The sequence below is a fragment of the Scyliorhinus torazame genome, chromosome 7 (genome assembly GCF_047496885.1).
Source record: "Scyliorhinus torazame isolate Kashiwa2021f chromosome 7, sScyTor2.1, whole genome shotgun sequence".
Taxonomy (NCBI): domain Eukaryota; kingdom Metazoa; phylum Chordata; class Chondrichthyes; order Carcharhiniformes; family Scyliorhinidae; genus Scyliorhinus; species Scyliorhinus torazame.
This window is the reverse complement of record NC_092713.1, coordinates 154,002,056-154,029,504: the sequence shown is the minus strand read 5'-3', so window position 1 is coordinate 154,029,504 and position 27,449 is coordinate 154,002,056. Positions and strand designations below refer to the sequence as shown.

Below are 27,449 nucleotides of genomic sequence, written 5' to 3'. Positions count from 1 at the left end.
AAAGCAGTTGATGTGGTGTATATGGATTTCAGTAAAGCGTTTGATAAGGTTCCCAATGGTAGGCTATTGCAGAAAATACAGAGGGATGGGATTGAGGGTTATTTCGCAGTTTGGATCAGAAATTGGCTAGCTGGAAGAAGACAAAGGGTGGTGGTTGATGGGAAATGTTCAGCCTGGAGTTCAGTTACTAGTGGTGTACCACAAGGATCTGTTTTGGGGCCACTGCTGTTTGTCATTTTTATAAATGACCTGGAGGAGGGCGTAGAAGGATGGGTGAGTAAATTTGCAGATGACACTAAAGTTGGTGGAGTTGTGGACAGTGCAGAAGGATGTTGCAGGTTACAGAGGGGAATAAATAAGCTGCAGCGTTGGGCTGAGAAGTGGCAAATGAAGTTTAATGCAGAAAAGTGTGAGGTGATTCATTTTGGAAGGAGTAACAGGAATACAGAGTACTGGGCTAATGGTAAGATTCTTGGTAGTGTGGATGAGCAGAGAGATCTCGGCGTCCATGTACATAGATCCCTGAAAGTTGCCACCCAGGTTGTTAAGAAGGCATCCGGTGTGTTAGCTTTTATTGGTAGAGGGATTGAGTTTCGGAGCCATGAGGTCATGTTGCAGCTGTAAAAAGCTCTGGTGCGGCTGCATTTGGAGTATTGCGTGCAGTTCTGGTCGCCGCATTATAGGAAAGATGTGGAAGCATTGGAAAGGGTGCAGAGGAGATTTACCAGGATGTTTCCTGGTATAGAGGGAAGATCTTATGAGGAAAGGCTGAGGGACTTGAGGCTGTTTTCGTTAGAGAGAAGAAGGTTAAGAGGTGAGTTAATAGAGGGATACAAGATGATCAGAGGATTAGATAGGGTGGACAGTGAGAGCCTTTTTCCTCAGATGGTGGTGGCTAGCATGAGGGGACATAGCTTTAAATTGAGGGGAGATAGATATAGGACAGATGTCAGGGGTAGGTTCTTTACTTAGAGAGTAGTGGAGGCATGGAATGCCCTGCCTGCAACAGTAGTGGACTTGCCCACATTAAGGACATTTAAATGGTCATTGGATAAACATATGGATGATAATGGAATAGTGTAGAATGGCTTTAAATTGGTTTCACAGGTCGGCGCAACGTCGAGGGCCGAAGGGCCTGTACTGCGCTGTAATGTTCTATTGACATGCCCTCCAGCCGAGGCACTATCCTAATAAACTTCTCTTCACCCTCTCCAAAGTGTGTGCGTGGGTTTCCTCCGGGTGCTCCATTTTCCTCCCACAGTCCAAAGATGTGCAGGTTAGGTGGATTGGCCATGCTAAATTGCCCTTAGTGTTGGTTGAATGGGGTTACTGGGTTATGGGAATAGGGTAGTGTGGGCTTGGGTAGGGTGCTCTTTCCAAGAGCCGGTGCAGACTCGATGGGCCGAATGGCCTCCTTCTGCACTGTAAATTCTCTGAAATCTATGAAAGCATCCACATCCTTCCTATAATGTGGCGACCAGAGCTGGACACAATATTCCAAGTGTGGTCTAACCTGGATTGCAGTGTTTTACAGCACAAAAAGAGGCCCTTTGGCCAATCTTCGCTGCACGGGGCAGCACAGTAGCATTGTGGATAGCACAATTGCTTAACAGCTCCAGGGTCCCAGGTTCGATTCCGGCTTGGGTCACTGTCTGTGCGGAGTCTGCACATCCTACCCGTGAATGCGTGGGTTTCCTCCGGGTGCTCCGGTTTCCTCCCACAGTCCAAAGATGTGCAGGTTCGGTGGATTGGCCATGATAAATTGCCCTTAGTGTCCAAAATTGCCCTTAGTGTTGGGTGGGGCTACTGGGTTATGGGGAAAGGGTGGAGGTGTTGACCTTGGGTAGGGTGCTCTTTCCAAGAGCCGGTGCAGACTCGATGGGCCGAATGGCCTCCTTCTGCACTGTAAATTCTATGATAATCTATGAATCTATGACCATCAAACACCTATCTATTATAATCCCATTTTCCAGCACTCGGTCCGTAGCCTTGTATGCTACGGCTTTCCAAATGTTCATCTAAATGCTTCTTAAATGTTGTGAGGGTGCCTGTCTCTATCACCCTTTCAGGCAGTGAGTTCCGGATTTCCACCACCCTATGGGTGAGAAAGCCTTTCCTCCAAACCCCTCTAAATCTCCTGCCCCCGATACCGAACGATACTGAACTTTGTGCAATCATCAGTGAACGTTCCATTCTGCCATTACGTTGGATGGAAGGTCACTGGTGAAGCAGCTGAATGAAGATGATTAGGCCTAGGACACTGCTCTGAGAAATTCCAGAAAATGGAGACAATTGACCTCCAAAAACCATAACCATCTTCCATTGTGTTAGGTATTACCCTAGCCAATGTATTCCCACTGATTTCCTATGACTTCCCACCCTGGGAATTCAACTATTTTGTCTATGTTTGGACCAAGGCTGCAATGAGGCCTGAAGTCTCTTGGCACAGCACAAATTAAGTATAGAAGAGGACGTGGGCATCGCTTTGCAAGGGCAGCGTCTGTTACTCATCCTTAATTGCCTTCAAACTGAATGGCTTGCTGAGCCATTTCAGAGATCGTCTCCACCCTCACCTCAAGGGAGTGCGTCCCATCCCTGCTGGTCTTTTTTTACTTCCTCCAGCAGGCTGACCAGATTCCATTTGTGGATCCGTGTCCAGTCGTGGGTGATTTGGATCCCAGGTAGCGGAATTTGTTTTGGGCCTGTTTAAGTGGCAGTCCTTCCAGCTCTGCCCCTCTCTCTTGCGGGTTCATCAAGTTTGTAGTCAAGAAGGCTCCAAACTCTTTCAAGAGCTCCATGATTCCCTCCCATGCTACTTTGTGGGTCTGCGACATCGAGGAGCAGGTAATTTGCATTGAGCGAGACTCTGTGCCCTCTGTCTCCTCACCAGATACCCTTCTAATTCTTTGCCGCTCTGAGAGTGATCGCTAGTGGCTTGATCGCCAGGGCGAACAGCAGTGGGGCAGCGGGAATCCCTGCCTTGTGCCCCTGTCGATCTGGAGTACTTAGAGCTGGGGGTGTTTGTCCCTTCGCTCGCCATGGGAGCACTGTACTGTACAGGAGTTTCACGCAGGCAGTGAATCCTGTTCCAAGCCCGAACTGCTCCAGTACCTCTGAAGTACATCCATTTACTATGTCAAAAGCCTTTTCTGCGTCCAGGGAGATGCTCACCTCCAGTGTTCTCTCCCCTGTTGGGGTCATTACCATGTTTAGCAGGCACCTGATGTTTGATGTTAGCTGTCCACCCTTAACAAAGCTCACCTGGTCTTCTGCCACCACCTCTGGTACGTAATTCTATAGACGCCTTGCTGGGATTTTGATCAGTATTTTCGCATCTACATTGAGCAGCGAAATGGGTCTGTAGGACCTGCATTCCATTGGGTCTTTGTTGTTCTTGGGTATCAGCGAGATTGAGGCTTGTGCTAGCATTGGCAGCAGGGTGCCCCTTGCCAGTGAGTCTGTGAACATCTCCCATAGATGCAGGGCCCGCATTCATGAGTGCCATCGCAAATTTTTTGTTGACGTCTGCCGGGAATCCATCTGGTCCCAGCGTCTTCCCCACCTGCATGGAGTTGGATGCTCTCCATGACTTCTCCCAGTTCTAATGGTGCTCCCAGCCCTCGTCTCCGAGCATCCCCCACAAATGGCATGTTCAGTCCCTCAAGGAACTGCTCTATCCTCAAGTCCCCCTCGGGGGGCTCGGAGGTATATAGAACATAGAACATTACAGCGCAGTACAGGCCCTTCGGCCCTCGATGTTGCGCCGACCTGTGAAACCACTCTAAAGCCCATCTACACTATTCCCTTATTGTCCATATGTCTATCCAATGACCATTTGAATGTCCTTAGTGTTGGCGAGTCCACTACTGTTGCAGGCATGGCATTCCACGCCCTTACTACTCTCTGAGTAAAGAACCTACCTCTGACATCTGTCTCATATCTATCTCCCCTCAATTTAAAGGTATGTCCCCTCGTGCTAGACATCACCATCCGAGGAAAAAGGCTCTCACTGTCCACCCTATCCAATCCTCTGATCATCTTGTATGCCTCAATTAAGTCACCTCTTAACCTTCTTCTCTCCAACGAAAACAGCCTCAAGTCCCTCAGCCTTTCCTCATAAGATCTTCCCTCCATACCAGGCAACATTCTGGTAAATCTCCTCTGCAACCTTTCCAATGCTTCCACATCCTTCCTATAATGCGGCGACCAGAATTGCACGCAATACTCCAAATGCGGCCGCACCAGAGTGTTGTATAGCTGCAACATGACCTCATGGCTCCTAAACTCAATCGCTCTACCAATAAAAGCTAACACACCGTACGCCTTCTTAACAACCCTCTCAACCTGGGTGGCAACTTTCAGGGATCTATGTACATGGACACCGAGATCTCTCTGCTCATCCACACTGCCAAAAATCTTACCATTAGCCCAGTACTCTGTCTTCCTGTTATTCCTTCCAAAATGAATCACCTCTCACGTTTTTGCATTAAACTCCATTTGCCACCTCTCAGCCCAGCACTGCAGCTTATCTATGTCCCTCTGTAACTTGTAACATCCTTCCGCACAGTCCACAACTCCACCGACTTTAGTGTCATCTGCAAATTTACTCACCCATCCTTCTCCGCCCTCCTCCAGGTCATTTATAAAAATGACAAACAGCAGTGGCCCCAAAACAGATCCTTGTGGTACACCGCGAGTAACTGGACTCCAGTCTGAACATTTCCCATCAACCACCACCCTTTGTCTTCTTCCAGCTAGCCAATTTCTGATCCAAACTGCTAAATCACCCTGAATCCCATAGCCTACCATGGGGACCTTATCAAACGCTTTATTGAAATCCATATACATCACATCAACTGCTTTACCCTCATCCACCTGTTTGGTCACCTTCTCAAAGAACTCTATAAGGTTTGTGAGGCACGACCTACCCTTCACAAAACCGTGTTGACTATCTCTAATCAAATTATTCCTTTCCAGATGATTATACATCCTATCGCTTATAAACCTTTCCAAGATTTTTCCCACAACAGAAGTAAGGCTCACTGGTCTATAGTTACCGGGGTTATCTTTACTCCCCTTCTTGAACAAGGGGACAACATTTGCTATCCTCCAGTCTTCTGGCACTATTCCTGTAGACAAAGATGACTTAAAGATCAAGGCCAAAGGCTCAGCAATCTCCTCCCTAGCTTCCCAGAGAACCCTAGGATAAATACCATCCGGTCAAGGTGACTTATCTATTTTCACACTTTCCAGAATTGCCAGCACCTCCTCCTTATGAACCTCAAGCCCTTCTAGTCCAGTAGCCTGAATCTCAGTATTCTCCTCGACAACATTGTCTTTTTCCTGTGTGAATACTGACGAAAAATATTCATTTAGCACCTCTCTTATCTCCTCGGACTCCTAGCACAACTTCCCACTGCTGTCCTTGACTGGCCCTACTCTTACCCTATTCTTTTATTCCTGACATATCTATAGAAAGCTTTAGGGTTATCCTTGATGTCTAAGGAACCTTGGTGAATTCCTGCAGTGCATCTTGTAGATGATAATGGCTGCCACTGGTCGTCGGTGGCGCAGGGGTTGAATGTTTGTGGGAAGGGGAGCAATCAAGCAGGCTGCTTTGCCCTGGATGGTGTGAGCGTCTTAAATGTTGTTGGAGTGCACTCATCCAAGCAAGTGGAGTGTATTCCATTACACTGCTGACTTGTGCCTCATCAATGGTGGGCAGGTCTTTGGGGGTCAGGAAGTGAGTATTCACTACAGAATTCCTAGCCACAGTGTTAATATGGCTAGTCCAGTTCAGTTTCTGATCAATGGTAACGCCCAGGATGTTGATTGTGAGGGATTCAGCGATGGTAATGTCAATGAATGTCAAGGGACAATGGTTAGATCTTCTCTTGTAGATGTTCATTGTCTGGCACTTGTGTGGCACAAATGTAACTTGCCACTTGTCAGTCCAAGCCTGAAAATTGTCCAGGTCTTGCTGCATTTAGACATGGACAGCTTCATTATCTGAGGAGTCACGAATGGTACTGAACATTGTGCAGTCATCCGCAAACATCCCCGCTTCTGACCTTACGGTGGAAGGGAGTTCATTGAAGCAACTGAAGATGTTTGGGCCTAAAACACTACCCTGAGGAACACCTACAGTGATGGCCTGGTCCTTATTAGTTATTTCTTCAGAATGTGATGCCAGCAACTCATCAACATCCTCTGGTGCAATGTCAAAGATTGAGTTCCTCACCCATTTCAACATCATTTTGGGTCACCTCTTCAACAAGAATGTTTTAAATGCAAGATTATTTCTGCTGCAATAATCCTGGACACTTGGCACAAAATGATTAAATCAATCCTCAAAGATGTTCCCATTGACACACACCTTACAATTGGATTTCCATATCTCGGAGAAAAGCCTCAACATGTCACTTGAAAGCCCCCGATGGTGTTCCGAATGGTACACAAGCAAAGGTTTAAATTCAAAGTCACTCGCAACACTGGCACCGAGTAGAAGTGTGAGTCTATCTTTAACAGCTTTGTAACCTGGCATGGATTCCCCCTCTTTGGCAATGTAAGTTCCCGACAGCATTTTTTTTTACAAAAGTATCCATTTTCATGAACATTAAAAACTTGCCGAGCACAATATCTACCCTTTTCAATGATATCAAATCATATAGGGCTGGTTTAGCATAGTGGGCTAAACAGCTGGCTTGTAATGCAGAACAAGACCAGCAGCGTGGGTTCAATTCCCGTACCGGCCTCCCCGAACAGGCGCCGGAATGTGGCGATGAGGGGCTTTTCACAGTGACTTCATTGAAGCCTACTTGTGACAATAAGTGATTATTATCATCAGCCTATGTTTCAGGATAAGCATGAGCTGCCTCCTCATCAGCACTGGCAGCTTCACCCGAGACCTTGATGTTATGCAAATTGACCCTGGCTTTAAAACACATAAACCACCCCTTCTTGCATTAAAAGGTCCAACATTAGAATTCTTCCCCTTTTGCTTCTTTGGGTCATCATAACGACTCCTACCTTTTTCCTGAATTATGCCTCAACTCACAAGAACACTACATCGATTTTGGTCCTCCAGCTAAACTATTAACAGTTTCTCAACCTGAGAAATAAGTCCAACATGCTGCTTAGTTACCAGTTGATTGCATAGGAGCCGGACCCTTAACATGTTCCTGAATGCTTCGCTTGTTTTTCAGGATGGTTACAATAATCGTTCGGGGGCTATCCAAAGCGTTACCAATTTCAGTGTGTGTCTCACCATTTTCAGACCTCTTAATTATTTCTATTTTTGTTTCCACAGTAATTGCTCTATGCTTGTTAGAAAAAGAAACATCTCTTGCACCAGATTTACACGTTTCTGCCATTATTATGGACAAATGAACTCTAAATTTAAAGAACACTGTAGAACAATATTAGTATCTTCCTCAAGACAGAAATCATATTCTTAATGTAGAAGGTAATCAACTTCCAGGTGATGCCATGTAAAGACAGGATGCACTCAGAGCGGCCCCCAGAAAGATTGCGTTTTTGAGACTTTTTCTTTGTTTTTGTTCCGACGTTTTTGGGCCCCAACCTTGAAGAGACTTCCAATGAAACACCTCCCAGCAGGAACATGAAGCCAGCAACGAAAAATCCAGCACAAAAAGGGCTCAGGAGGCAAGTCTGTCAGGGGGGGGTGGAGGGAGAATGGCCGCTGCCGCACCCATCACATTGAACAACGTTGGCTGTCGCAATGGCGCAAGAATTTGAAAAGGGACGGAGAAGGCCTTGTCGAGGCACGAGGATCGGTTTGCCTCAATGGATGCAGAGACGTTGATCTTAAACTTAAAGTGGAGGACCTCGAAAACAGGTCATGGCGGCTAAACCTCAGATTGGTGGGCCTGCTGGACGGAGTGAAGGGTTCGAAGCCAAACCAGTAGTATTTTTCTGAAATGCTCTGTAAACTCCACAAATTGAATCTTACAAGCCTGGTGAGATAGGATATCCTTCCACTATCACTGACAGGCCATGTTCAATGTATTAAGATGAACATCTTGCTGCAGTTTGAGTTCTTGTTTTAATGCCTCCCAGTTTTTCTGCCAAGTTGTTTTTCTGGAAAGGGGAGCGGCTCATAATGGGCGGAAAGAACACCTTGAATCCAGAGAAAGGTCCTACAAAGGGAGAGGCAGGTGGGAGGGTTGGTACTGCCAAATCTGCTACATTATTACCGGGTGGCAAATGAAGAGAAGGTTCTGGGCTGCTTTGGGGATCAGGACGTTAGTTGGGCACGAATGGAGTCTGGGTCATGTAGAGGAACAAGGTATGGAGGCCCTGGTAGCGGCATTCTTGCATTTTTCAACGGCAAAATATTCTGGGAATCCAGTAATCTCCACGTTAAAATATGGCAGCAATTTTGTCAGCATTTCAAGCTGAGGGCAATGTCAAAATGGGCCCCAATCTATAGGAGTCTTTTATTTGAGCCAGCAAAATCGGAAGCTGTATTTAGGAGATGGAAAGATAAGGTACTAGAGAGGGTGAGAGATTAGTGCTTGGTGGGACAGTTTGCAAGTTGGGAGGAATTGAAAGAAAAGGCAGAGCTTGGCAGATTGGATGGGTTCAGATGTATTCTGGTGCAAGACTTTGTCAGGCGAGGGCTTCCGAATTTTCCAGAGACACCACCGTTCACCTTGCTGGAAAGGATCCTCTCGCATGCAGGGTCAGAGGAGGGCAGCACGTCTGGGGTTTACAGGCATATTATTGGAAGAACAACAGGTTTCGATGGATACGTTAAAGGCTAGGTGGGAGGCGGAGCTAGAGTCTATTTTGGAGGAAGAGGTGTGGAGCGAGTCCCTCCGTAGGGTAAATGCAACATCACCCTGTGTGAGGCTAAGCACAGTAGCAAGCACTGTCGTTTCACAGCACCAGGCATCCGGATTTGATTCCCGGCTTGGGTCACTGTCTGTGTGGAGTCTGCACGTTCTCCCCATGTCTGTGTGGGTTTCCTCCGGGTGCTCTGGTTTCCTCCCAGAAGTCCCGAAAGACATGCTTGTTAGGTGAATTGGACTTCTGAATTCTCCCTCAGTGTTTCGGAACTGGCGCCGTAGTGTGGCGACTCGGGGATTTTCACAGTAGCTTCATTGCATTGTAAGCCTACTTGTGACACTAATAAAGATTAAGTTGCTTGTTGCAACTTAAGGTTGTATTTAGGACACATCCCACCAAGGCCAGGATGAGAAGATTCTTCGAGGAGGTCTAGGATAAGTGGGAGCAGTGCTCGAGAGCGCCTGTTCACCATACGCATATGTTCTGGTCCTGCCCTAAATTTGTGGGCTATTGGAGGTCCTTTTTCTGCACCATATTAGCAATCCTGAAGCTTAACTTAGAACACTGCCCATTAGTCATAATATTTGGAGTGTCAGGCCAACCAGAACTGAGGATAGTGGCAGAGGCAGATGCTCTGGCATTCACATCACTGTTGGCACGGCGACTAATACTGCTGAGCTGGAGGCAGACAACGTCACCAGTGTCGAAGCATGGCTGGGTGGATTAGGTCATGCAACATTGCCCTGTGTGTCCATAAAAGGTTTGGTGGGGTTACTGGGTTACAGGGATAGGGTGGAGGTGTGGGTTAGGTAGGGTGCTCTTTCCAAGGGCCGGTGCAGACTCGATGGGCCGAATGGCCTCCTTCTGCACTTTAAACTCTATGATTGCATAGTAACTGAAAGGTATACCACTGACAGTGGAGTGAAATGGTGAGAGCATACAGCACTATAGAGAATTAGAGTTACAAGAGCAGAAGGATATTATGCAAGAGGGTTGCCCAAACGTTCCAGCCAGGGAACCCTTTTGACCTCCCAGGAGTACTGAAAGAACCCCTGAGAAACATTCTCATTGTGTTGAAGAGCCAAACCACAAAAAAATGATTGTTTTTATGCATTGGGTACAAACATACATGAACCCAAAAACCTAATTTATAGAAGTCTTTCTGTTTCTTATGCATTTATTATAATTAAAAAGTTCTCTTATTACAAAACGTTTGTAGCTGTCAATATTTTGTCAGATGTAATGGGTGAGGTGTGCCCTCTCACCCTCCTGCTCACCCTTACCTCTCCCCCTCTTCACCCTCACCTCTCACCGTGACCTGACCACTCCACTCCTGACCCAAGGCCCAACTGTTCAAACTCTTCCTCCTTCTCCCTCACAGGTCCCACTCTTGCTCCCCCTCACAGCTCCACTCCCTCTTGCAGGGTATGCTCTCCACCACCACCCCCAGACCACGCTCCTTTCACTTACTGGATTCTGGAGAAACCAGCCTCTGATTGGATGAGTTGGAAACAGCATGAAACTCAAACTGTATTGATCAGCCTGTCCTGTTAAAGAATCCCTGGGAGGCTCCTGTAGAACCCTGGGCTTCCACAGAACCTAATTTGGGAACCCCTGTTCTAGGATATTAGGCTAGAAAGATTGCAGAGAAAGCATGTAGCATGTTTATAAATAGGTTTGAAAATTAGAGCAAAGTTAACAGTGCCAGCATCAGTAATAGATAAGTGGGTGTTGGCGTGCGATGTTAGAGACTTTGCAATACTGCATTTATGTAGGATGAAGTTTAAGACTCCTCTAAAACATGAGGAAATCAAGCCATGAGGAAAATTGTGATATTTAAGCAAAATATAGCATGTATAAGATAAATAGGTGACATTGGAAGTATGATTTCTAAAGCTTTCCATCACTGTGCTTGCTTTGTCTCATACCTGGGTCTGCTGTAGAACTAATGAATAGAGATTATCATGCAAGTAAACAATCCAATTATTGTGGTATCATGTGATTATTAGGATGTCATGTGACTCCTGGGACAGTAGAAGATGAACTGGATGGACCATAGCCTTTAATCATCCTTGAACTTTTCTAAGCTTCCATGTAAAATGCATAAAATTGTTGTGGCACTTAGAATTGAAATAGTGATGTAAATGAGTAACATTAAGCAAATAGGCATGGTTATTCCTGGTAACCAAGTTCAGAACTTGACGTTCTGTTCAAGATTGAGAGACTGCAGACCATCAGGTTTAGCTAATTAAGGAGAAAAGAGCAATGGATTTAATTACCAGAGAAATCAGGTTTCAGACAAAATCCAGAATGGTTTCTATCTGACTGGTGTTCAGCTTGAAAATAGATCTGCTTTACCAGCTGCAGAGTAGTGGCAGAAAGGTGACATTAACCACCATTGGCACATATTGGAAAATCGTTGGAGCATTCAGAATGGAACTAAGATAGAGTAGAAGGAAATGGAAGAGGGGTGTTGGACCACACTGGAGCCGTCAATCATCAGCTATAAACATAGCTGTGAAAAACAAATCATCAGTAAACATATTGAGGTCATAAGATATTATGTTGCATCTTGTCAGAAACTATGAAGTAATCTGAAGGAACTTACCTCAGGCTGAATAGCTTTAAACACTGGTGCATCCATTAGTGTTATCTGACTCTGAAAGAAACCAAACAGATCAGATATCGCAATTTAACTGTGTAATTAGCCAACTATCACAACTTGTTTGAACATTGTAAACTGAAAATAAGTTTTGCAATTGTGTTCTATTTTGAGAAAATATGAAACCTTACAAAATAGACTAGTAATAGCCACTGTACATATCTTAGCAAAAGTGGCATTAATGTTCAGAACATAACAAAAAGCAGAAGGAGGCCATTCAGCCCTTTGAACATGCTCCGCTATTCAATGAAATCATGCTCCCCACACAAACAGGACACTCAAGTCCCTTTGAAGTTCAATGCTTCCCAGCCTCTCACCATTTAAGAAATACCCTGTATATCTGTTCTTCCTATTACAGTGGATAACCTCACATCTCTCCACATTATATTCCATCTGTCAAATGTTTGCCCACTCACTTAGCCTGTCCAAATGCCTCAAAAGCATTTTTGCATCATCCTCACCACTCACATTTCAATTTTTGCGTCATCTGCAAAGTTGGGAAGGTTGAAATTCCAGTTGCGGCCATGAGCTAAGCGGTCGCACAAAAGGTGGCTCTCATTTAGGAACTTTGGTTTAGGTCTTTCAACCCCAACAAATGGGCACCAACCACAGCGAAAAATCCCCCAATCGAACCCGCCATCCACCGCGGTGCCAGCTAGAATGCCAAAGAACCAGTAATCCAGTCGTAAAGCCAGAAAAGGCAGGGAGAAGGAAAGCTCAACCTCGGAGCAGGGAAGCCCATATGGCGACATGGAGCCAGCCATGGCTGACTCTACGAAATCACCAGTACAGACCCAGGCAATGGAGTTCATTCCCACTGAGATCCAGAGGCATAGGGCAGCGATGACCTCTTGGCAGTAGTAGGGTCAGCAGTAGAGGCCACGATGGCCCCCATAAGAGAAGCAATTGGCAGACTGGAGCGGAGGCTTGAGGCCCGAAGGCAACGGTGCGGGACCTAGAATAAGCCGCCGCGGACCTGAGGGGCCTGATCTCTGCTCTCGAAGCTGAAGCTGATCAAGTCTCAGAAGACCCTGAGAGAAAAGGCTGAGACCAAGAAACAGGTCGTGCTACTAGAACCTGCAGATTGTGGGGCTACCGGAGAGCACGGGGCAGGAGGAACCCCACAGAGTACATGGTGGCTATGCTTGGGAAGCTGGTCGGGGAGGAGGCCACGGCCAAACCCCCGGAGGTGGACCATGGCCACAGGTCGCTCCGCCTGCGGCCCACGGACTAAGTGCGGATCCTGAAGTGGGCAAAAAACACAAGGGCGTGAGAGTGGGAAGGCCACACCATCCGCTTGTACCAGGGCATTGGGGCAGACCTAGCCAAACTCAGGTCACAATTTAGTGGCTCCAAAACCGCACTGTTTAAGAGCAAGGTGTGGTTTGGTATGCTCTACCCCGTCACACTATGGGTCACCTACCAAGGCAAGGAGTATTACCTCGACGGGGGGGGGCTGGGGGGGAGCCAGAGGTATGTTTGGACTTTCAGAAGGCTTTTGACAAAGTCCCGCATAAGAGATTAGTGTGTAAAATTAATATGCATGGGATATGGAGTAGTGTATTGAGATGGATAGAAAACAGGTTGGCACACAGGGAACAAAGAATAGAAATTAACAGGTCTTTTTTAAATTGGCAGGCAGTGACTAGTGGGATACCACAGGAATGGCTGCTAGAGCCCCAGCTATTCACCATATTTATTGATAAGTTAGATGAAAACACAAAGTGTAATATCTCCAAATTTGGAGATGACACCAAGTTGGGTGGGAGGGTGAGTTGTGAGGAGGAAGCAGGATCTTTAAGTGTTATTTGGACAAGTTGATGGAGTGGGCAAATGAATGGCAGATGCAGTATAATTTGGAGAAATGCAAGGTTTATCCACTTTGGTAGCAAAATTGAGAAGGCAGACGATTATCAGAATGGCCATAAATTAGAAGAGGGGAATGTGCAACGAGACCTAGGTGTCCTCGCACACCAGTCACTGAGGTTAGCATGCAGTTACAGCAGGCAATAAAGAAGGCAAATGGTATGTTGGCCTTCATAGCAAGAGGATTAGAGTACAGGAATAGGGATGTCTTGCTGCAATTATGCAGGGCCACAGTGCTGCCACACCAGGAATATTGAACGAATAACAAAGAACAAAGAAAAGTACAGCACAGGAACAGGCCCTTCGGCCCTCCAAGCCCGTGCCGACCATGCTGCCCGACTATACTACAATCTTCTACACTTCCTGGGTCCGTATCCCTCTATTCCCATCCTATTCATGTATTTGTCAAGATGCCCCTTAAATGTCACTATCGTCCCTGCTTCCACCATCTCCTCTGGCAGCGAGTTCCAGGCACCCACTACCCTCTGTGTAAAAAAACTTGCCTCGTACATCTACTCTGAACCTTGCCCCTCGCACCTTAAACCTATGCCCCCTAGTAATTAACCCCTCTACCCTGGGGAGAAGCCTCTGACTATCCACTCTGTCCATGCCCCTTATAATTTTGTAGACCTCTATCAGGTCGCCCCTCAACTTCCGTTGTTCCAGTGAGAACAAACAGAGTTTATTCAACCCCTCCTCACAGCTAATGCCCTCCATACCAGGCAACATTCTGGTAAATCTCTTCTGCACCCTCTCTAAAGCCTCCACATCCTTCTGGCAGTGTGGCGAACAGAATTGAACACTATACTCCAAGTGTGGCCTAACTAAGGTTCTATACAGCTGCAACATGACTTGCCAATTCTTATACTCAATGCCCCGGCCAATGAAGGCAAGCATGCCGTATGCCTTCTTGACTACCTTCTCCACCTGTGTTGCCCCTTTCAGTGACCTGTGGACCTGTACACCTGGATCTCTCTGACTTTCAATACTCTTGAGGGTTCTACCATTCACTGTATATTCCCTCCCTGCATTAGACCTTCCAAAATGCATTACCTCACATTTGTCCGGATTAAACTCCATCTGCCATCTCTCTGCCCAAGTCTCCAAACAATCTAAATCATGCTGTATCCTCTGACAGCCCTCATCGCTATCCGCAATTCCATCAACCTTTGTGTCGTCTGCAAACTTACTAATCAGACCAGTTACATTTCCCTCCAAATCATTTATATATACTACTAACAGCAACGGTCCCAGCACTGATCCCTGCAGAACATCACTAGTCACAGCCCTCCAATTAGAAAAATATCCTTCCATTGCTACTCTCTGCCTTCTATGACCTAGCCAGTTCTGTATCCACATTGCCAGCTCGCCCCTGACCCCGTGTGACTTCACCTTTTGTACTAGTCTACCATGAGGGACCTTGTCAATTGTCAATTGTGTGCAATTTTGGTCTCCTTATCGGAGGAAGGATGTTCTTGCCTTAGAGGAGCGCAGCGAAGATTTACCAGACTAATTCCTGGGATGATGAGACTGACGTACAAGGAGAGATTGAATTGGTTAGGATTATATTCGCTATATTTCAGAAGAATGAGGGGGATCTCATAGAAACCTATAAAATTCTAACAGGACTAGACAGGAAGATGCAGGAAAGATGTTCCCAATGGTGGATCAGTCCAGAACCAGGGGTCACTGTCTGAGGATATGGTGTAGACCATTGAGGACTGGGAGGAGGAGAAATTTCTTCACCCAGAGTGTGGTCAGCCTGTGAAATTTGTTACCACGGGAAGTAGTTGAGACCAAAACATTATATGTTTTCAAGAAGCAGTTAGATATACAAGGAAATGATATAGGGGAAAAGCGGGATTCGGCTATTGAGTTGGATGATTGGCCATGATCACAATGAATGGCGGAGCAGCCTCGGAAGGCCAAATGACCTCCTCATTTCTATGACTTCCCAGAGGAGTCCAACGAGTTTGGTTGGAAGAGCAAGCTTGAGAAGCAACAGCAAAGGACAATGGCCTAAATGTAGTCATTTATGATCTAGAAGGGACAGGGGAGCAACCGTACATGGGGTAGTTGGGAGGGGGGGGGGGGATCTGATCACACAGGTAGAGATGATCAGGTGGGGAGTCGTGGGATAGGTGGGGGGAGGGGAATGGTTGAGCGCTGGTTGCAACAGGTCACACGTGAAGTGGCAGGAAAGAAGGAGGAGGCAGCCATCTTAAATGGCCCAAGAACAGGGGGACAGTAGAGCTAAACACCCTTACGGAGCAGATGGCTGGTGGGAGGGTAGACCCATGGAGGTTCAATCACCTGAAAGAGGAGTTCTCCTTCTTCCCTCACGTGCACAGGGCCTACCATGCATAGACTTTTTCATAGTCGGGAAAATGGTACTTCTCAGGGTAGCCGGGCAGAATACTCCGCGATAGTAATCACCGACCACACTCCATACTACATGGACATTAAGTTGGAGACAGGCCCTGCCCAGCGACCCTCATGGACACGGCCCTCCTCGCCGTTAAGGCATTCTGTGAAAAAATATCACAAGCCTTCGAGGGTTATGTAACCTGCAACCCTCCACTTTGTTGGACGGAGGCACTGAAGGCTGTGATCGGGGGAAATAATACCTTATAGGAGCCTTGGGAGCAAGAAAGAAAGGCGATACTCCACAGCCCGGTCCGAGGAATTACTTTTTTTTTTCATTTACGGGATGGGGGAGTGGGTCGCTAGTTATTGCCCATCCCTAGTTGCCATTCAGAAGGTGGTGGTGAGTTGGCTTCTTGAACCGCTGCAGTCCTTGAGGTGTAGGTACACCCACTCTGCTGTTAGGGAGAAAGTTCCAGGATGTTTCCAGGCGACAGTGAAGGAGCGGCGATATATTTCCAAGTCAGGGTGGTGAGTGACTTACTGGTGGAGAAGAAAGCACTACAGATGGAATTCAAACTATACTCCACTGGAAAGCAGTCCACCAGCTCAGTCAGTCATGGGGGGCTTTCTACATACATGGCGAAAAGGCAAGCTGCCTGCCAGCACACCGACTAAGGAAACAGACTGCCTCAAAGAAATACCACAGGTTAGTGATGGGAATGGGAGGATTGCCATGGCTCCGAATGAGATCAACAGAGCTTTCGCAAACTTCTACCGGGACTTGTGCAACTCCAAGCCTCCAGAGAGGGACTCAGAAATGAACAGTTCCTCGACGGACTGGATGTACCAGTTCTGGGAGAAGATGAGAAACAGGGGCCCAAAGCACAGCTGTGCTGGATGAGATCATGGAATGCAGTCCATACAGTCAGGGAAGGCATCGGGACCAGACCAGGTTCCCGGTGGACATTTTCAAAAGCTTTGCGGCAGTACTGGCCCGCCACCTGCAGGAGATGTTCAATGACGCGCTGTCGAAGGGGGCCCTGCCGCCCACGCTAGCACAGGCCTCAATCCCATTGATCCCAAAAAAGACAAGGACCCAACAGAGTGTGGGTTAAACAGGCCCATCTCACTCCTGAACACTGATGCTAAAGTCCTGGCGAAAGATCTTACATAGTCGGAAGGGTGGATGGGTATCCGGAGAGGGGGCAAGAAGCACAGAGTTTCACTCTATACAGATGATCTGCTCCTCTACATGTCGACCCTCCTGGTCAGTATGGGAAAGATAACGGAACTCCTCAGGGACTTTGGAGCTTTCTCAGGTTACAAACGCAACCTGGGGAAGGGCAAAATCTTCCCGGTGAACCCCCCAGGGGGAAGAGCAGAGCTGAAGGAGCTACTGTTTAAACTGACTCAAACCAAGTTCAAGTACCTGGGTATACAGATAGCTCACAACTGGACATTGCTTCACAAGTGCAACCTCTCCAGCCTGGTGGAGGAAGTGAAGAGGGACCTGCAACAGTGGGACTCACTCCCACTATCACGAGCGGGAAGGATGCAGACAATTAAAATGAACGTTCTGCCCAGGTTCCTCTTCTTATTCAGGACACTGCCAATTGTTGTCCCCAAATCCTTCTTTCCTTCTTCACCGGGGTTGATAAGCTAATCTTGGCCTTCGTCTGTGGGTTGGGGGGGGAATGTTGAACTTCCTATTCTACCACTGGGTGGCAAATACAGAGAATGTGTGAGGGGGTGGCTGGGAGAGGCACAGGCGGAATGGGTCCAAATCTAAATGTACCACATCCACCGGTAACCCCTTATCTATTATGCTAGTTACATTTTTTTTTTAAAACTACTCTATGTTTGTCAAACATGATTTCTCTTTCGTAAATCAATGTTCTACAACTAGATTCATGTGACAAACAAGTAACATCTTAACCAACCTTATAAAGCAAATGTGCAAATGTTAGATGATATGATATAAGTTCACATATGTAGTATAATTACACATCACTTCAATCACAACAATTCAATCCAACTTGAGGTAAACATAAAACAATTATTTTCAGATTTTCAATTGAAAGCCTCAGCATGCTCATTGCACTAATCAAAAACTGTATTCACAGGCATATGCATTGCAGGAAGGCTTTAAGGAAAAGGTGAATGCAAGAGGTGACTATGTTGGAAAATATGTTTAGATTTAATAAGTATTGTCTCTGAAGAAAACAGCTGCTTTTGCTACAGCCAAAATTGAATATTTTAATAATGTATGCAAAATATGGAATGTAATTAGCATTCAAAACCAAGAAGGCATTAGCTGAATTTGATTCCTTTTGCAACCAGAGTAATATACATAAATGGCAAAACTAAAAATTTACATCAGATTCTATTTGCCTGACAGTTTGTGCTGCATTTCAACTTCCAATGTAAATTTACGTTGCGATCCACTGGGACAATTTTTTTTTTAAATTTGAAGTTTAAGAGAATCCGATCAGAATATCAAAACAAACATTTAATGCTCGATACTGGCAGTAGCATAGGACAACAGAATTTCTACAGTGCAGAAGGAGGCCATTCAGCCCATCAAGGATGCACCGACCCTCTTGATAGAGCACCCCACCAGGGCAACTGCCCCGCCCTATCCCCACAATTCCAAAACCCACCTAAACTGCGCATCCCTGGATACTAAGGTGCAATTTAGCATGGCAAATCACCTAACCTGCACACCTTTGGATTGTGGAAGGAAACAGGAGGACACGGAAGAAACCCATGCATACACGGGGAGAAAGCATAAACTCCACACAGTTACCTTGCGCTGTGAGGCAGCAGCACTAACCACTGTGCCACCGTGCTGCCCAAGTTCACAAATCCAGCAAAATATTAATCAATTCAACCTTACGCTGGTGGTTTTTTTCTGAAAGTACTTCCCCAATTGTGTGTAATCTCTTTGTCTAGTGCTGGGTATTTGGTATGTGTGTGTGTGTAGGGTGTGAGTGTAGGGTGTGTGTAGGGTGTGAGTGTAGGGTGTGTGTAGGGTGTGTATGGGGTGTGTACAGGGTGTGTGTAGGGTGTGTGTAGGGTGTGTATAGGGTGTGTGAATAGCATGTGTGTGTATAGGGTGTGTGTGTGTGTGTGTGTGTGTGTGTACAGGGTGTGTGTGTGTGTATAGGGTGTGTGTGTGTGTGTGTGTGTGTGTGTGTGTGTGTATATAGGGTGTGTGTGCACGTGTAGGGTGTGAGCATGTGTATGCAGGCATGTGTGCGGGGGCTTGTGCGGGGGAGTGTGCGTGAAAATGGCACAGTGCCCCACTACATAGGCCCACCCACCTGCTTTCCCACCCGCTGATATAGTGCACTATAAAATCCAGCCCATGAAATTTCAACATTGACCAATGTCTAGTCAAGCAGAACACTTTGTTCATTAGGCTTTTAAAAATAAATCTAACAATAAAAATCATCTATACTCACAGCAAACTCTTCTGGTGTCACCTTCAGGACATCAAATACCACTGCATCAAAACTTTTCTTGGGGTCATTTGAAGCTTTCTCACTCAGAGACTCGGAGCTGCTACTTCTCTGCAGGAATAAGTTACATTCATGAGCTCAGGAAATTGGACCTTTTTCGGGTAATATAGTTAGGAATCAAGTGGTGAAATGTGTACGGCAGCATAAACATTTGCTGCTAAACCAGAAGGAATAGAAAGAAGTGAAAAGGTTCCAGATTTTGCAAATGGCTAGGCAATGAAAGGGATCGATATAGTTATTGAGGTCTACAGCACTGCAAAGGCCCTTTGGCCCATCACGTCTGCACAGGTCAAAAACAACCACCTAATTATTCTATTTCCATTTTCCAGCATTTGGCATACAGTCTTGTATGCCTTGACTTTGCAAGAGCAGATCTAAATACTTCTTAAATGTTACGAGGGTCTCTTCTTCCACCACCTTTTTCAGGCAGTGAGTTCCTGACTTCCACCACCCTCCGGGTGAAAAGGTTTTTCCTTACATCCCTTCTAAATCTCCTGCCCCTTACCTTAAATCTGTGCCGCCTGGTCATTGTTCCCTCCACCCAGGGAAAAAGTTTCTTCCTGTCAACTCTATCTATGCCCCTCTCAATTTTGTACATCTCAATCATGTCTCCCCTCAGTTTCCACTGCTCTAAGGAAAACAACCCCAGCCTATCCAATCTCTCTTCATAACTAAAACTCTCCAGCCCAAGCAACATCCTGGTAAATCTCCTCTGCATGCATTCCAGTCTGATCACATCCCTCCTATAATGTAGATTCCAGGACTGTACATAATAGATTGTGGCCTAACAAACATTTTGTATAGCTCCAGCATAACGTCCCTGCTCTTCAACTCTATGCCTTTGCTAATAAAGGTAAGTATACCATAAGCCTTCTTAACCACTTTATCCACCTGACCTGCTACCTTAAGGGACCAGTGTACACACACACCAAGGTCCCTCTGGTCTTCAGTGCTTCTCAGGGTAATGCCGTTCATCGCATATTCCCTTGCCTTGCTTGTTCTGCCCAGGTGCATCATCTCACTCTTATCTGGATTGAATTCCATTTGCCACTGATCAGATGCACTATAAAATCCAGCCCATGAAATTTCAACATTGACCAATGTCTAGTCAAGCAGAACACTTTGTTCGTTAGGCTTTTAAAAATAAATCTAGAAATAAAAATCATCTATACTCACAGCAAACTCTTCTGGTGTCACCTTCAGGACATCAAACACCACTGCATCAAAACTTTCCTTGGGGTCATCTGGCCAGCCCATCTATATCCTTCTGTAATCTAAGGCTCCTCCTCACTCTTTACCACCTCACCAATTTTTGTATCATCCGTGAACTTATTGATCAACCTTCCTATATTCAAGTCTAAATCATTTATATAAACCACTCCTCTCCTCCTTGAAAGCATAAACTGTTGCTGATTTTGAAATAGGCTGCCTGAGCAAAGTTTGTTTCAATATAATAATTCTCCAGATGAGTGCAATGCAAGCTGCACTGTCACTACAGATTCCTTCTCATCCTTCAACTTAAACCACTGAAGTCCTTCTGCTGATGATGCACCCAGAATAATGATAGGTAGGGAATTTCAAGATTGTTACCAACCAATTATAAAGAAATAGCAGCAAATGTTCAAATCTGAATAGCTTGCTACTTAAGAGAGTAACTTGCAGGTAACAACATACCCATGATTGGTGCTCATCCTTGATGTTGGGTGGCACAAGACTGGGAGATGATGTCAAAGACAGTTTATTCTGTAAATAATATGTAATGCTGCACAAAGCACTTGTGTTGGAGTGGTTGGATACTGAAATAAATCACAGGGGTACCAATCAAATAGCTCTGGGTGGTGTAGTATTTCTTAGTGTTGTTGCAGCTCCACCTATCCAGGCAAATATATACCATCGTGCTCCAGGTATCGCTGTTTAATAAACCTGATAAAATCTTGACAGTTATATTGAAATTTATAGAAATAGCTCACCCTCTTATGAAGAAAGTTGCCACAGCAGCCTGTTGCGCTGACAAACACAGGATAGATTAGGCCTGTTATCTCTGGCAAGGACATGACTCTAGTACTGCTCTGAAACAAGACATTCCTAAAGCCTGATAAGATGGAATTACATGACCCAGATGTAACCCAACTGCCTGAGTAAAGGTTAAAGAGGAGGAAAGAGGGGTATCAATATGCTCTCAAAAGGGAAAAAAACATGGACAGTTTTGTGAGGGCCACGAAGAATCCAGCACGAGTTTTAAGGATTCAAAGTAATAACATTTATTTACAATAACATATATATATATGGTTCCAACTGGCCAGCTTTATTTATACATGGAGTTTACTAATGATTTCTCCACCCCCCTCATTGGGGAAGCTCATACACCCACAGGATTGTGGGATTGTCATTAGTCCCCAGCCAATGGTAAGCAGGCAGGTTATAACATCCCTCCCCCCAAAGTCCAAGGAATGCACCGAAGACCCTGGCGAAGGAGGGCGTCGGATTCGTTTTGCCGCAGGCCGGACACCATTTGCACGCGGCGCTGGATCAGGCGGCGTGTAACGAGACGGAGACCGGCGCTTCCGTGATGAACGGCGTAACGGTTGTACATCCACGGCCCGTGGGTCCGAGGATTCCCCCTCTGATGCGTCCTGTGTCTCCATCTCGGAGTCAGAGTCTGCTGCCTCTGTCATCTCGGCGCCTCTATCTCCGCGCGGTTCTGTAACGACCTGCGCATGCTTTGAGTGAGGCACCAGAGGAAGACTGTGAGGACTACCTTCCATTGTCTCTGGTCTCTGTGGCTGTAGCAATGAGCTCCGGGGGCGGGGAATCTTTGGAAGGGATAGTCTTTTGGACCGAACGTGGTCTACATGTTTGCGCTGGAGACGACCCTGGGCTTGCACCTGGTAAGATATAGGGCCCGTTTGGCAAAAGATTACGCCAGGAACCCAGCAAAATTCCGAACGAACACTGAGTCACCGGGCACAAACTGCCGAATCGGCCAATGCCGAGAAAAACCCTGTCCCTGCCATTCTTGTGTGCAGCGTACTTTTGCGCCAATGTCCGGGAAAACCATACTAAGGCGGGTGCGAAGACTCCGGCCCATTAGGAGTTCTGCGGGAGCTACCCCAGTCACCGCATGGGGGGTGGTCCTATACGAAAACAAAAAGGAAAATGCCCGCAACTCGCCTGGGAGCTGTCTATGCTGCCCACCATACAGGACTATGTGCCGAACCTTTGACAGGACTGGCTCCGTCTGGGTCCACTCACGGATCTGTGATGCCGTGACAGGCAAGGTGTCCATAAAATTTAGGGTTGCAACCACCTCAGCGGTCGTGGGGGCCGACATGGGGCCGGTCGATAAAGGCAATCGGCTCAGTGCGTCGGCATTCGCTATCTGCGTTCCTGGTTTGTGCTCCAGAGAATACTCGTATGCAGCAAGCAACAAAGCCCAGCGCTGGATCCGTGCGGAAGCAATGGGCGGTATTGGCTTATCCTCTCTGAAAAGTCCCAGCAGAGGCTTATGATCAGTCACGATAGTGAAATGGCGGACATATACGTACTGGTGGAAGCGTTTCACCGCAAAAACCACTGCCAGGCCCTCCTTCTCGATCTGCGCGTACTTTTTCTCCGCTGCAGTCAACGTGCGGGAGGTGAAAGCTATCGGCCGCTCGGGCCCGTTCTCCATCTTGTGGGACAGTACGGCCCCAATACCATACGGGGATGCATCACATGTGACGAGCAAAGGCTTTCCAGGATCATAGTGGGTTAGTAACCCAGACTACGACAATTGTTGCTTTACCCGCCGGAAAGCGGTTTCTTACGGCTGACCCCAAACCCAGGTGTGATTTTTCTTTAGCAGACGGTGCAACGGGGCCAGCGTAGTTGCCAGATTTGGGAGGAACTTCCCGTAATAGTTTGCGAGACCGAGAAAAGAACGAAGATGCGAAGTGTCAATCGGGGCGGGGGCCTGTTGAATCGCACGCACCCTCTCTGCGACGGGGTGCAAACCTTCATGGTCCACCCGATAACCTAGGTAGACAACTTCCTTTGCCTGAAATACGCACTTTGTGCGACATAAACGGACTCCAGCCTCCGAAAAGCGTCTAAGGACAGCCTCCAGATTTTCCAAATGTTCATGCTCCGACGTCCCTGTAATCAAAACGTCATCCAAGTAGACAGCGACACGCGGTAAACCTCTCAAAATGCCCTCCATAACACGTTGAAAAATAGCGCAGGCAGAGGATACTCCAAAGGGCAACCGTGTATATTCATACAGGCCCCGGTGTGCATTAATCGTTACATATGGTCGGGAGGCAGGGTCCAGCTCCAACTGCAGGTAGGCGTGACTCATATCTAATTTCGTGAACGAGAGTCCGCCTGCAAGCTTCGCGTAGAGATCCTCTATGCGAGGCATTGGATATCGGTCGAGTCGGGAAGCCGTATTCACTGTAAGTTTATAGTCGCCACACAAGCGAACTGTGGCATCTGGCTTCATTACAGGTACAATTAGTGCTGCCCAGTCAGCGAAACAGACGGGCCTGATAATACCCAAACTCTCCAAACGAGTGAGCTCCCCTTCTACCTTCTCCAGCAAAGCATAAGGCACCGGGCGCGCCCGGAAATAGCGCGCCGTGGCTCCTGGTTCGACTTGGATACGGGCTACGGCCCCTTTTATTTTCCCCAAACCGGGCTGGAATGCATCTGGGTATCGTCCTAGCACCTCAGTCAACCCTCCAGAAACTGTTTGGAGGATGTGCTGCCATTGCAACCGCAAATGGCGCAACCAATCCCATCCTTGTCGCCAGTTTTGTGAGGGCCACGAAGAATCCAGCACGAGTTTTTAGGATACAAAGTAATAACATTTATATATAACAGCAGCAGCAACTTCCCTTGCTGCACACTCCTTCATCACTGAATCCCAACCATCAACAACCTGGGGGCAGCATGGACCGGAAACTGAATTGGATGAAGAATGTAAATACTGTGGCTACAGGAGCTGGGAATTCTGCAGCGAGGAACTCACCTCCTGACTACCCAAACCATGTCCACCATTTACAAGGCACAAGTCAGGTGTGTAACGGAATACTCTCGACTCCGTTACCTCGAAGGACAAGGACAGCACACACAGTATTCACACCGCAGCACCTCGGACACCCCACTCTCATGTTCCTTGCGCATCTGGTGGGCAGCTGGCAGAATAGGGCAGCGCCTCACCATCTGGGACACCCGAGCAGCGGCCAGGCCCATCCAGGCCGCACCGTCACAGGAGACACGCGCCAACAGGGATCCTTGTCGCAGGGCATGGGCCACAGCAGGCCGCCTCCACTCCTGCGTTACTGTCTGGGGAACCACCTAGGCATAGCGTTAGGACCCGTAAGGCCAGAAAGTTAGACGGCAGGTCAGTTGGCACGGGTGGTGGACACAGCTTAGTTATGGGGGCTAGGGCACAGATCTGTAAATATTTGTTCACGATAAACACCTGTTACTACCATTACAACCTTCCTCGGTGGTCTGTCTGATGGGTGTGAGGGGTGGGCTAGTCCGGGCTGGCCGGTGGCGGTGGGGAGGGAATGGTGCAGGCCCTGTGGGTGTCACAAACTAGCTGAACGTTCAGTGAGTGGTACCCCTTTCGGTTTGTATAGAGCGTCCTGTTATCCGCAGGTGCCCGTAGGGGGACATGCATCCCGTCTATCGCTGCCTGGACCAGGGACGTCCCTGCGATGGAGGCGAACCCCACTGCCGGGCATCTTGGTGGGCTCGGACCACATTGAAAGCCTGGACATATAGGGCCTCCATGACAGCGTGGATGCACCTGTGCACCGAGGTTTGTGAGATCCCGGACAGATCCCCACTCAACGTAGAGCCCCATGGCGCAGAAGTTCAGGGCAACAGTCACCTTAATGGTCACCGGGAGCAGGTGTCCTCCCCCATACCAGGTTCCAGGTGTGCCAATATCTGGCAAATATGCCGCACTGTCTCTCTGCACAGCAGGAGCCTTCAACGGCATGCCCAGTCCGGCAGGTCTTCAAATGTCATGCGCTTTCCCATGTGACATCTCCTTGGCACCTCACCCGCCTCGGCCTGTTTGGCAGCTTGCCCTCTAGCCTGTGCGGCTGCCACCTGCCCCTCTGCAGGCCGCTCAGCTGCTGCCCGTTCCGCTGCTTCCACCTCCTCTTCAAGAAGTTCCTGCTCATAGGGCCGCAGGGCAACCCGCAGAACTGTGGCGACCACCAGGGCAGCAACCTTTGCTGGTCAAACCCCAAAAGCTATTGTCTGCAGGGGGTGAAAGGCCAACATGTTAGCATGGTGCATACTCCCGTGCCCAACCAGGTTCGACGGGCTCCACTGTGGCCCCGGTTGGAAGAGCGGGCTCTGCCCCCGCATATCTCCCACATCTCCGGCCCTAGCGCCCGTCTCTAATGCCAAGGATACAGTTGGCTGGCCTCGCTGGTGCTGCCATGAGTGAGCAGCAAGATGGCCACCAATATGGCTCCAGTCCAATGAGGAGGGGGTCACCCGTGCTGCTCAGCCTGTTCCCCCCCCCCCCCCCCCCCCCCGGCAGCCCGCAGTCACTCCTCTCTGTGTCCTACCTCTTCTCTCTCTCTCTCAGCAGCCACCACGCCAGGTTCACGATTTTTAAAAGCACAAGTGAATCTCGCCATCGGAGGCGGAGAATCGCAGAGGCCCCGGAGAATACCGGGTATGGCCCGTCAATGATCTGCAAACGCCGTTTAAACGCCGCACAGCGTGCGTTGCATTTACGCCATATCCGGGGTGCTGGGGAATTGCGATTTGGCGTCAAACCGGCGCCTGCTACGATTTTGCCGTCAGAGGCTATTCTCCGCCCAATCACGTTTCCCGATTTCGGCATCGGCCAACGGAGAATCCCGCCCTGGATATCAGTAGTTGTATAGATCTGTACTGGCAGGAGAACTGTAAAGGAGTAAGAAGGGAAGCAGCTGAAAAAGCAGTTACGATCACAGCCATGCCGGGCTGTGTGCGTGGCGGGATGCACGTATGTGTGCACACACAATGTGGGGAGGCAATTACATGTGGGGTAGGCAATTGCATCTGTGTGCATGTGTGGGGGGAGGCGAGTGTGTGTGCGCATGGGGGGAGTGAGAGTGCGTGCGTGTGGGGTGCGAGTCAGTATGTGTGTGCACATGGAGGGGTATAATGCTTGTGGTTGCGTGTACGTGGAGGGGGGGGGGGGGGGGGGGTGAGAGTGCGTGCATGAGGGCATGCATGCCTGAAAGTGTGCCCGGGGGGGTGGGGGGGGTGCACGTGTAACCATAATTGTGGGGTGTGTAGCCTTAATTGTTGTTATGTGTTCCTTTGTTTTCCATTGTCACCTGTCTTGCTGTGTGTTTTAATTGTTAATTTCTTAAAAATAAATTTAAAGTACCCAATTCATTTTTTCCCCAATTAAGGGCAATTTAGCGTGGCCAATCCATCAATTCTGCACATCTTTGGGTTGTGGGGGTGAGACCCGTGCAGACAAGGGGAGAATGTGCAAACTCCACGTGGACAGGGCTGAATTTTGAACTGCTTTCAATCCTCAGCTTTGCTACTATTTCTAGCAACTTTATAAAACTCCTCTTTGGATCGAATACTGTCTTTAATTTATTTTGTTAGCCATGGTTTGGATGCTTTTCTCATTGTGTTTTTGCGCGAGAAAAACATGTATAACTGTTGTAATCCATACATTAGTTCCTTGAATATCAGCCATTGCTTATTGACTGTAATGCCTATTGATAAAGTTCCCCAATGTATCCCAGCCAACTCATAACTCATACCTTTGTAGTTTCCCTTGTTTAAATGTAGGACCTTAGTTTCAGATCAGACTTCTTTACTTCCCAGCCTAAGGAAGATTTCCATCAAGATATGGCCAGTGTTCCCTGAAGAACCCCGCACAACATGATTATTAATTAACCCCTTCACATTGCATAATACCAAATTTAGATTATCACGTTCCATTGTTGGTTCCTTGACATAGTGGTCCAAAAGAAATCTACACCGTATCCTTCGACTGCAGCCCCTGGTTCTGGATTCCTCGCCACTGGGAACATCCTTACTGCATCAACCCTGTCCAGTTCTGTTAGAGTTTTACATGATTCTATCCCCCATCATTCTTCTAAACTCCAGCACTATATCCTAACCGACTCAATCTCTCCTCATACGTCCATCCTGCTTTCCCAGGAATCAGTCTGGTAAACCAGTGCTGCATTCCCTCCACA

The 27,449-nt window shown here is 47.6% G+C and overlaps 1 protein-coding gene across 3 annotated transcripts in view; it reads right to left on the bottom strand.

Moving 5' to 3' along the window:
• Positions 1 to 27,449, bottom strand: part of ralgps2 (Ral GEF with PH domain and SH3 binding motif 2) — a 677,925-nt gene that overhangs the window by 498,676 nt on the left and 151,800 nt on the right. For all 3 annotated transcript variants that reach the window (XM_072511682.1, XM_072511681.1, XM_072511683.1), the window contains exons 4-5: positions 19,171 to 19,278; positions 11,420 to 11,470 (exon numbers count right to left, since the gene is read on the bottom strand). In XM_072511682.1, the coding sequence (XP_072367783.1) occupies positions 11,420 to 11,470; positions 19,171 to 19,278 (159 nt within the window). The remainder of the gene's footprint in view (positions 1 to 11,419; positions 11,471 to 19,170; positions 19,279 to 27,449) is intronic.